Genomic DNA, 12429 nt, shown 5'->3' on the forward strand with positions numbered 1-12429 from the left:
CTTGTGAAAAACTAAGTTTAAAGAGGAGTGTAACGTCCTTAACTATAAACACACCCTTGGCACAAGCTTCTTCATCCATACATATTACCAATAATATCCAAATGTCACAGTCGAAAATTATTTGTTCTAGTGTAATGAACACTGTTGAAGGAATGCCTCTAAATGTAGATAACCACGACCCAGAGAAACACGAGATTTCCTCTTTACAAGATATGGACGATGATGGTACTGATGACGACTTTGAAATTTACCACATCCACACAATGAAGATGAAAATTACAGTTGCGAAAAATGTGCAAAAAAGGCATTGAATGTCTTGAAAATTATTTTTTCTTGGCAAACTTTTCATCTTACTAAAGTGGTACCGAATGATGCATACACAGCTCTCATGTCTATTTAACGTGACATAGTTGAAAGATGATGTATTCTTTTTTGGCCATGTCCACTTTTTGAAAGCGAGCAGAACAGAAGGATGAAATAGCGTGAAGATGTGTGATTTTTGTCAGTAAGGAGGTGATGTCAGGTACAGATAGGTAGATCTGCGTGTCATCAGCATACTGATGATATTGCAAACAGTGCCATTACATCAGCTGTCCCAAGCCGAAGGTGTAGATGGAGAAGATTAGGAGTTCTAGAACTGAGCCTTGGGGTACACCGAAAGACCCGGGTCGAGGTGAGGAGGTGGTGTGGGAGAGGGAGACACTGAATATCCCCATAACAGCCTGGTTGTTTTCTAAAGACTCTGCCAATAACCCCAAAAAGGCCATTTGCACCAATGGCCTTGCCCACATCAGCAGGGGTAGCAAAACTCCCATCCTAACCACCACAAGCATGATCAGGCACATGGCAGCAAAGCACACGACTTTGTTGGTTGAACACAAGGCTCCATGAACAGTGTCTGCGGGTGATACCACTGCTTCTTCTGATGTTGTGCATGCAAGCCAACCCCCTGTCCATGGTGTATGCAAAGATGCCTCATGCCCTGCATCTGCAGTTGCACACAAACTCAACTAGCACCATCAACATGCACATCCATGTCTTTGTCCCAGCGCAGCGTTCAGTTGTCCATACCCCAGTCCTTGGAACGCAAGCGGAAATAAGCAGCCAGCACCACAGTACTAAATTCACACATTTCTCATCTGCTTGCACTCGAAATGTTGCATTTTAGGCCCGTGGGAGACGTACGCTTTCCGCAACTTGATGGCGGTGACCATCACAAGGTACTTGTTACCCAGCAGCCACAATTTTTCCCGGTCTGCCATCACGACATTACACAAGCAAGCACATGTCCCACAACATTACGCGGGCCCCCAGCAATGCTGTTACAGGGAAAGTGCACCTAACCACAGACACGTGGACAAGTGCTTGTGGGCAGTGATGGTACATCTCGCTGATGGCAAGCTAGGTTAGCGTAGAGGAAGCAATGACCCAGTCAGACATTGGGATACCATGTTACAGACGTATAGTGACAGGTTGTGGAAGGCTTTGTATGTCATATTTAGGGTTTTGAACTGTAGCCTCTGGGCAACTGGAAGGCAGTGAAGGGCCTAGCAGAGAGGAGTGGCTGGGGAATAACAGAGGGACAGTTGGATTACTCGGGCATCAGACTTTAGGATAGATTTGAGTGGCGCAAGAGTGCTAGAGGGGAGGCCAGAGAGTAGAAGGTTGCAATAGTGGAGGCGGGAGATCATGAGGGCATGCACAAACATTTTTGAAGTTTCTTGAAATTTACAGATCCTGGAAATGTTTTTGAATTGTAGTGGGCAGGAGGAGGCAAGGGCCTGGATATGTATCTTGAAAGAGAGGGCAGAGTCGAGGATCACCCCGAGGCCCCGAACATGCGGGACTGTTTGTACCGGAGTGCCGTCCCAGCATTACACAGGCATGTGTCCCACAACATTACCTGTGCCCTCCACAATGCTGTTATTGGGAAAGTCCACTTAACCACAGACACGTGGACAAGTGCTTGTGATCAGGGACGGTACATCTCACTAACGGCACACTTGTTTAACATAGTGGAAGTCGGGACCCAGTTCAACCTTGGGATGGTGCACATCCTCCCAACCCCTAGTATTGTGGGCCTAAGACAATCTGGGTTGCCCCCACAGTCTACAGCTACTGCACCTCCTCCTCCTTCGCGTCCTCTTCAGCCTCCATCTCCGGAAGTAACACATCAGTGACAAGCTGAAAGCACTGCAGCACTGCCTCAGCCAAGCGGTAACAGGTTGTGCTGAAGCTAATATGCTTAAGATACAAGCAGCACAATGATGAAGAGTTGTGGAGAGCTGTGAAAGAGCAGGCAGATCTGCGGCTGACACCGCTGAGCCTACAGCTAGCCATGGTCATGTGTGACAATGGCTGGAACCTGGTGGCTGCTTTGTCTCGAGGTGAGCTCACACACGTGCCATGCCTGGCCCATGTGCTTAACCTCATTGTTCAACGTTTTCTGAAAAAAAACACGGAGGTGCCAGATCTGCTAGTAAAAGTACGAGGCTCTGTATACCCATTTTAGAAAGTCATCTAGAGCTTCATCCGCCCTTGCCGTACTTCTGCAGCGCTTGCAGCTTCTAGCTCACCGACTGGTGTGTAATGTCCTCCCCAAGCATTGGAACTCTACACTGCATATTTTGGAGTGGATTTGTGAGCAGAAGAGGGCAGTTGTTGACTACCAGCATCAACAAGGTCTTCAGTATTCAGTTCTGACTTCACACCTAAGATCTCATGAGTGGACATGGATGTCAGACATACAGTATGTACCATCCTCCAAAACTTTGAGAAATTCACCAAGATGGTGAGCGGCAATGACACCATACTTAATATCTCCATCCTTCTTCTCTGTGTTCTAATATTAATATTTATAGTTATTTATATAGCGTCAACAGTTTCAAACACAACAGTCCTAAGTAACAACGATAACAATAATTAAACAAATAAAACTACCCTGCTTGTGACAGCTTACAATCTACACTAAGTAACAATGATAACAATAATTAATCCAAAAAAAATATCCTGCTCATGACAGCTTACAATCTACAATGAGGTGGGGGAGATAAAAACTACAGGGGAATGTATTTACAATCATGTATTTATAATGATATTACTGAGGTTTGTCGAAAGTCGTGGAGGCCTGATGAAAAGGAGGAGGAGAGCATGATCAGTTGTCCTCTTGGTGAGGACATGGAAGTATTGACAGTTAGCAGTCTTGGACACATGGCTGAGTATATGTTACGCTGCCCTTCCTGTCACCCTCGCATTCTCAAAATTTTGGGTGACAGGCAATACTGATTGGTGACACTTCCAGCCCCACGCTGCAAGGAGAACTTTATATCTCTTTTGCCAGAGGCAGACAGGTGTACTACAGTGTTGGAGGACCATAGGGCCCTTCTTGCTGAATGATTAAAAAAATTCCCATCTGAAAATGCTGGCAGAAGAGGTAACAGCTCGTTGGCCAAGCAAGGAGTACAGGTGAGAGAGACACAACTCCAATCCAGCAGAGGCAATGGAACACTGGCAAAGTTCTGAGAGAGTTCTCTCAGACCCTCCCAATGCTCTGGTCCTGAGGCATGGGGGACTCTCACAAGGAGTGCAATGTTTGGGAAAATGCTGAGGGAGTACCTTGCTGATCGTACCCACGTCCTCTGTCATTCCTCTGTGCCCTTTAATTATTGTTTAGCAAAGCGGAACATGGAGCATGAAGAGGCTCTCTACTGGGCACATGCGCTGTACTCACGGTCATGGAGTGCATGGTGCCTCGCTCTCTGGGCACATGGCTCCTCGCTTTCTGGCAGTGCCGCTTTTATTGGCGGGAGCAAAATGGAACAGTTCTTCGCAGCGCCAGTGCTCTGAGGACAGAGCACACTGTGAAGTGATTTGCACTTTTATATTTTTCCATTTTTTCTTATTTTTAAAACTTTTTTTACTTTTACTTACTTCAATAGTCTCCTTAGGTGACTTGAAAGTGTGATCTTCGAATCGCTTGTGCTACATATAGTGCAGCTTCAGCCCAATGTGTAGCATAAGTGCTCCTCTGCTATGTACACCGGCCACTGGTGTCACGCACAGTGTGGGAAAGACTAAGTACAACCTGCCAGGTTGGGTCAGTTACTATGTCATCCACCACCTTGTCTTCCACATCCGCACCCTGCTCCTCCTCCTGACTTTCTGGCAATTGTGTATCATGATCGTCTACCTCTTGTGACACTTTCCATTTCCTTCTTGTGACTGTGGCTGCTCAAATCTTTGGGCATCGCTACATGTGATCTCATCTTGCCCCACTTCAAGATGACAGGCAGAGAGTCCAGAATCTTCTAAGGGAAAACTGAACAGCTCTTCAGAGTGTCCAATTGTGCGACCAGTTGTCTCAGGGTACTCGTCAAGGATAGAGGAAAGAGGATTTGGACACCACAGATACACAGTGCATCTGATGGAGATAACAGACTGTTTTAATATGTGGCATTTTTTTGTCTTTTTTAATGACAGAATACTGTATAGACCAAGGCTAGCAGGCAAAAAAATGCAATTTATGCCTGCAATGCAAGGACTTGGACACCACAGATACACTGGGCGTCTGAAGGAGAAAACAGATGGCTATGATACTAAAACAAAAGTACTAAAATTGTAAAATTTTTAGTTCAATGATATGCAATGCATGTGGCGTACAAATCACAGTGATAAATATAAGAAATGTAGCTAACTATTTTTGATCCAGATTTTTGGGGCAGCAAAATGGTGTCCAAAAATGTTGTTAGACACTCCAAAAATTAAAATAGTACCAAAAAAGGCCAGAATTTTGTGCGCACTCACATCTGATGCCTGGGACAAAACAACAATTTTTAAATTCTTAGATTTTCACGCTCTTGAATTGAAATGACCTCGATGTAGTCTGCAGTGTGACCAAGCAAATAAATGTAGAAAAAAAGGGGGCTATGGATTGCTTTCTAATAAAATTAGCAGGTATAAGGTGAAAAAAAAGTCACGGATACCTGCAGCTACATATATACATATATGTAGCAGACAGTAATGGAGCTTTTTGAGGTATGCAGTGAGATCTATATACTCACATGCAGTGCCTGCATGCATTGCACTGATGTGGATATGTGCACATAGACTCCCCTGCCTACCTAGCGCTGCAATCTATGTACCACCGAATTAGCCCTAAAAAGGACAGTTGGTTTATCAGGATTTGTGGATTGAACATTAGTAGACCCACACAAACTAATTAAAGAACGAATCTGACCCTATCTCAGCAGCAGCTCTACCTACACTAGCTGAGTCCCGAGCAGAATGCGGCGAGCAGGGCGGCACCAGGTTTCTTATAGACTTGAAGACACTGTGCGGCCAGCCAATCACTGTAATGCCACAACAGACAATCCTTGCATGTTGATTGGTGCTCTAAAAAACTCCAAAATTAAAAGGAGGCGACCAGAGCTCCCGCTGAATAATCTCGGAAATACTCTGTGCTCGCCAAATACACCGAACATAGTTATACTCGGGTGAGTACCGAGAAGTGGTGAGCACGTTCACTCATCACTAATTTTTATATAATTCACAGACTGAGACTACCACTCCAAGTTTCAATGTTCTTTATTGATTCAGTAGTACTTCACAATTAGATTTAAGCCTTTCTATCCCAATGTATATATATAATTGTCTAAGGCCCACTTCCGTCTATCTGTCTGTCCCTGAAATCCTGCGTTGCTGATTGGTCGCAGCCGCCAGCCCGGCTGAGAATTAGTCCCTCCCAACTTCTGTCCAGTCAGTGCCCGGCGCCTGCTCCATACTACCCTCCAGTCAGCGCACACACAGGGTTAATGGCAGTGTTAATGGACAGCGTTATGCCGCGGTGTAACGCACTCCGTTAATGCTGCTATTAACCCTGTGTGACCAACTTTTTACTATTGATGCAGCACCAATAGTTAAAAAAAAATCTAATGTTAAAAATAATTAAAAAACAAACAACCTGCTATTCTCACCTCCCGTCGTCCGCCAATGCGCGCGCGACTGCCACCAGCTTCCATTCCCAGAGATGCATTGCCAAATTACCCAGAAGACTTAGCGGTCTCGCGAGACTGCTAAGTCATCTGGGTAATTTCACAATGCATCTCTGGGAACGGAAGCTGGCGGCAGCCACTCGCGCATCGGGACAGCTTCGCTGGACGACGGAGGGTGAGTATATAACGATTTTTTATTTTAATTATTTTTTTAACAGGGATATGGTGCCCAGACTGCTATATACTACGTGGGCTGTGTTATATACTGCGTGGCTGCTATATGCTGAGTGGGCAGTGTTATATACTGCATGGGCTGTGTTATATACTACGTGGGCTGTGTTATATACTGCATGGGCTGTGTTATATACCGCGTGGTTGTTATATGCTACGTGGGCTGTGTTATATACTACATGGGCTGTGTTATATACTGCGTGGGCTGTGTTATATACTGCGTGGCCTGTGCTATACATTATGTGGGCTGTGTTATAAATTACGTGGCTGTGTTATATACTGCATGGCTGCTATATACTGCGTGGCTACTATATACTACGTGGCCTGTGCTATATACTATGTGGCTGCTATATACATACATATATACATATTCAAGAATACCCAATGCGTTAGAATCGGGCCACCATCTAGTAAGTAATAATAAGCTGTGTGCCCTTACCTCCTATACCAAAGCTGAAAAAAACCCCAGAATGGCTTCTGCTTTCACTACTCTCACATTTTGTAGTCTCTGTGCTAAACTAAGTAATAGCTCCAATACATTGAAACCTGCTTGACCATACCTGGCATAAAAAGCTTACAAGGACTGATGCTATATACAAAAATTTGACATATGGACCTGGAATTTTTTTTTCTGATCTGTTTAAATCAAATCTGAGTTTGCTCAAATTCACCAGAATCTCCAAAGCTCAGGAAATTCAACTTGAAGACAATTTGAAACAAATCGTTTAGTTCTTCTCTAGTATGCACATAGTTTGTTACAAGTGCTTCTCACTAAATTAGAATATTATCATAAAGATATATATAGGACAAAAATAGTCATACAATGTATCATAAATAAGTTTTAAAGTTAGTGAGAAACACCTGTATTTAAGCTATGTTCAAGAGTGTATATATTTAGCATGTGCATTATCTGTCACATTAACCTAACATATGCCAAATAAGTATCCTTTTAGCAAAAGGTTGGGCACTATGTGTTGCTATGCCTTTAGAACTTATTTATGATACATTATATGACTATTTTTGTCCTATATATATCTGTCAGCAGGATGTCAACCTCTCACTCAAACAGTTTAAAAGCAAATATAGCTCTTTCAAAACCAAGCCAAGCAATACTTTTATCTAGCCTATCAGTTCCTGGATTTTTGAGAAACCAGCCTTTGAATTGATATGAAAATGAGGCTGTAGATCTGAAGCTTTGACCACTTCAGCTCCGTTCTCTGCCTAGCACCACTTGCTTTTGCTTGACTGACAGCTCCTTCATCAGAAATAACACAGCATAGAGGCTCTCAGACAAGCCGAATGAGGAAGAGGTGGGCAGAAAATAGAGCTGGAGTGACAGAGGCTTCAGATCTACAGCCTCATTTGGATATCAATTGAAATGTTGACTTCACAGTAATGGACTAACAAACTGGCCATATGCAGGTTTTGCTAGACTTATAATGTTTTTATACTAACCTTGTATAATAGTGGTAAAAATCCAAGTTTCAATAAAGCAATAGATGTTTCTTTTGAGATTTTCTTTTTCTGTGTTACTCTCTGTAAGTCTTCTATCGTTCCATATTGCACATCTATAATTTCACCCTGAAGAGATATAAAAGAAATACTGTGTACAGATGAGAATAATTTGTAGCTAGCTATTGAACATAGTGTAAGTACTTACAAAATTAATCTGTGCAGAAATTTGTCTTTTCTTTACACGGATTTAGTTTTTAGGCAGTCAATTTATTGCAGTTTTTTTAAAAAATTGCTTATTAATATTAAACAATGACTGAATGTAAATACTACTTCTTATATACAAGTACATATTTCTTTTGCTTTTCATAGCCACGTAAAATTTTACTGCGACTTTGTCTTGTGGCGTGTTCAGACACATACTATCAAAATTGTAATTTGGAAATAGTACAAAGATCGACAGGAAAGGTTATGAAATACTTCCAAAACCCTTAAAAACATTATCTGAAATAATGAAGCATCTTTATTAAAATGTCATCCCAAAAGGTGTAGTGTTTTGAAGAAAAAGAAGCTATTGTTTCTAAACTAGAATTAAAACATTATCCCTTTTTTTGGAACATTATTTGGTTTGCTAATCAAAAAATAGTTAGACAATTGCAAAATCTTGTTATCCAGCTGTCTAAAATGTATCCCCTATTTAAAAAGACAAAACAGGGATACAGCTTTCAAAATGAAGAAACCATGACTTGTTTGTCACCAAGCCCATTAAAAAAATTAGCCTTATTTTGGGAGCTGTTTCAGTTTGTGTATCCTCCAGAAAGTACACTTGCCAGCATCACTTGAAAATTCTAGCACTATGAAACACAGTGGGCAGCCAGAAAATGTGTGGTTCATGTTGATGCACAATGGCTGTGGCAGGAGCAGCATAAGGCCTTTTTCACATGTCCATTTATCAAAAACCGCAAATACGAACATACTTACATCTATTGCATTCAAACATGGTGCACACATTTCAGGTTTTTCACACGGATCATGTGTCAGTGTAAAAAAACCTGCAGACATGTCCTTTTTTCATGCAGCATTGACAAAATGTCATCAGTGTGACAAGTACCAGTGCCTGGGAAAAGCAGCACAATTAGCATTGCACCCAGGTGCCGAATGATGAATGCAGCTCTGATCATTGTCACCTGGTCTCCATGCGATGATGAAGACGAGACAACAATGATGGAAGTTGGAGTCAGCTCCCACTGAATGTGTAGTGTGTATTAAATATAATTCACTAAAAAAGGTGCCTCTTAAGTTTCATAACCAGCTGAGGAAAAGATGAATGCTGGGGGCTGATGTTAATATTTCGGGAGGGGGCCAATAGCCATAAAGTTTCACAGGTTGTTAATATCAGCTCATAGATGCGCTGCCTGTGACAGGCGGTAACCTTAATGATGTCACCACCAGTCATATGCAGCTGTGTTCTCACGCTCAGCTAAATGTGTTCCAGTAGGAGTGGTGAGTAGGGTTGAGCGACTTTTACTTTTTCAGGATCGAGACGGGTTTTGCAAAACCCGACTTTGTCAAAAGTCAGGTCGGGTGAAATCGGCCGATAATTGCGAAAAGTCGGGGATCCGACCAAAACACGAAACCCAATGCAAGTCAATGGAGAATCAAAGTCGGCAGTGAGTGGAGGACAGGAAAACACCAACGGAGCCCATTTTAATGCCAAAAACATCAATTCTTGTTACTTAAGCTTGTCAATCTTAATTTACCTTATAATAATAGTTAGCCATTGAAAATTTGGGGGTCATTTGGCAACAGTTGTGGGGGGAGTAGGGCTGGCTCAAGTTTTTCGTGGGCCCAGGAAATGCAGACTATGTCACGGCGGTGGAGCAGGGAGAGGTAAGTATTTCAACTTTGCAAGTGCTGTGATCCTGAGCAAGCAGGGGGGGCACACTCATTCACATTGCCACTGGCACAGGGCCCCTCAAAGTACGGTGTTGTGATTGACGGCGGGGGCGCCTCCCACCGGCAGAGACACTTTTGCGTACTATGAGGGGCCCTGTGCCAGTGATGTCGCCAATGAGTATGCCCCCCCACCTGTTGAAGGAACCTGCACTTTCATCTGCACCTTCCTCTTTGTCCCCATGTAAGGTGGTATAGTATGCGGGAAGGGGAACCTGAGTTTCAGCAGGGTCAGATTCAGGCTGTATAGAGTGGAAGGGGAATGTAGTGGTCTGTGTCAATGTATTAGCAGACTCATCTAGCAGTGGCTGGGCAATGGGCAGGAATGAGGTGGAAACACAGATATAGGCCCAAAATAAAAAAAGTAGGCTAAAAGCTGTTAAAAATTGGTAACAGGAGTAAACAGGCGGCATTGGTTTGTTCAGTGGAGGAGAACAACAATCAGCGGCAGACAACGTTAGTAGGCCCAACCAAACAAGTAGGCCAAATGCAGTTTCATATTCTAAATATAGGCCGAAAGCCTGAAGATTGAAGCTTAGGCTCAGATGGGGATGAATATGTATGGGAGGAGGATGATTCTCAGGTGGCAATAGAAACTGGTGGCATTGCAAGGTCTGGTACAGGTTTATTGCGGGACACTTGTGATGTTGATTTGCAAGAAAGTGGTCCTCAACCCAGCAGAAACAGTTAATTGATACCTGGAACATTGGCCCACATGGCTGAGTATGCCTTGCGTATCCTAAAAATGGACCCTCGCATTGTTAAAATGATGACTGATGACGACAACTGGTTGGCCTGCCTCCTGGATACAAGATATAAAGGAAAACTGCAAATTATCATGCCACATGAGAACCTAGGTCACATATTGTCTACCAAACAAGCAACTCTTGTATACCGTTTGGTTCAGGCATTCCCAGCACACACCGGCGGTGATGGTTCTCACACGAGCTGCAGGGGTCAACATGGCAGAGGTGCTAGAGGTGCAGAAATCCGAAGTGGCGTTGGACAGAGGGGTTTTATGACAAGGTTGTGGAATGATTTTGCAAAGACAGCTGACACGACAAGGACAGCTGCATCGATTCAAAGTGACAGGAGACAGCATTTGCCCAGTTTGGTTACAAACTACTTTTCCCCCCTTATCGATGTTCTCCCTCACAGGTCATTCCCCTTTGATTACTGGGCATCTAAACTAGACACCTGGCCTGAATTGCCAGAATATGGATTACAGAACCTCGATTGCCCTGCTGTCAGTGTGCTTTCTGTCATGATTCCCAATGGCAGGGACATGGGCAAAAACAGGACTAGCTCTAGGAAGATGGAATCTAAGCTGACCGCGATGCTGAACCTGACGCACAACTACCAGTGGCCGGGGAACGTACCTGCGTTTTATCCCTAGACGTCTCGCACCAGCCAGAGATCTAGCTACCCCTAATAGAGGAAACACAGACCTGGCTTGCCTCCAGAGAAAACCCCAAAGTAATAGTAGCCCCCAACATATAATGACGGTTAGTTAAGAAGAAAACACATACGTAGTATGAATACAGGTTCAGCAAAGAGAGGCCCACTAACTAGATAGCAGAAAATACAAAAGTGGACTTCGCGGTCAACTTAAAACCCTACAAAATACCATCCTGAAGTGACTTTAAACTCCGGTATCAACTCATGACACCGGAGTGGTCATTTCAGTTCACTAGAGCTTCCAGCAGCAAGATTCATATAAATGCACGCTGGACAAAAGATACAAATGATCAAACTTATCTGACTCAGCAGACTTGGAGCAGGTAGCAAGTAACAGAAGAGCTCTGGTAACATTGATAGCCGGCAAGTAAATGAATGAGAAGCCAGACTATATAGGAAACTCCCATTTCCTGATGGGAACAGGTGCACTGGAGATAGAAGACAGAAGTCAACCAGTACCACCAGTAGCCACCAGAGGGAGCCCACAAACAGAATTCACAACAGCTTTCAGAAAGAGTGTTCAGTGTTGCTGGTTCAATACCAACCGAAAAAAGGACACGTCTGGCTACCAAAAATGTTAATTAGCTAACCTTCATTTAAATTAAACAATCATGGATTTCACATTCTTTTGCCCAACCTTCCCCTGCTGACCCCGTAGCTTGCCTGAAAGATGACTTGCTTTTGGGGGGAGACACTGAACCCCAACTCTGGCCCTGTGGTATAACACAACACTATGAACGTGGCAGAAAGTGGTTGCCTGATATACGATGCACTAGCAGTACTGCTGAATATACACTGTGTGAGAATTTGAATCTCCATTTTTTGGGGGAGACACTGAACCCCAACTCTGGCCCTGTGGTATAACACAACACTACGAACGTGGCAGAAAGTGGCTGCCTGATATACAACGCACTAGCAGTACAGCTGAATATACACTGTGTGAGAATTTGAATCTCCATTTTTTGGGGGGAGACACTGAACCCTAACTCTGGCCCTGTGGTATAACACAACACTATGAACGTGGCAGAAAGTGGCTGCCTGATATACGACGCACTAGCAGTACAGCTGAATATACACTGTGTGAGAATTTGAATCTCCATTTTTTGGGGGGAGACACTGAACCCTAACTCTGGCCCTGTGGTATAACACAACACTATGAATGTGGCAGAAAGTGGCTGCCTGATATACGACGCACTAGCAGTACAGCTGAATATACACTGTGTGAGAATTTGAATCTCCATTTTTTGGAGGGAGACACTGAACCTTAACTCTAGCCCTGTGGTATAACACAACACTATGAACGTGGCAGAAAGTGGCTGCCTGATATTCGACGCACTAGCAGTAC

The 12429-nt window shown here is 43.6% G+C and overlaps 1 protein-coding gene across 1 annotated transcript in view; it reads right to left on the reverse strand.

The window, feature by feature from the left end:
• Window positions 1-12429, reverse strand: part of NAALADL2 (N-acetylated alpha-linked acidic dipeptidase like 2) — a 1269517-nt gene that overhangs the window by 609174 nt on the left and 647914 nt on the right. Inside the window, exon 4 of the mRNA XM_077290507.1 lies at window positions 7677-7802. Within this exon, the coding sequence (XP_077146622.1) occupies window positions 7677-7802 (126 nt within the window). The remainder of the gene's footprint in view (window positions 1-7676; window positions 7803-12429) is intronic.

This window comes from Ranitomeya variabilis, chromosome 2 (genome assembly GCF_051348905.1).
Source record: "Ranitomeya variabilis isolate aRanVar5 chromosome 2, aRanVar5.hap1, whole genome shotgun sequence".
Classification (NCBI taxonomy): Eukaryota; Metazoa; Chordata; class Amphibia; order Anura; family Dendrobatidae; genus Ranitomeya; species Ranitomeya variabilis.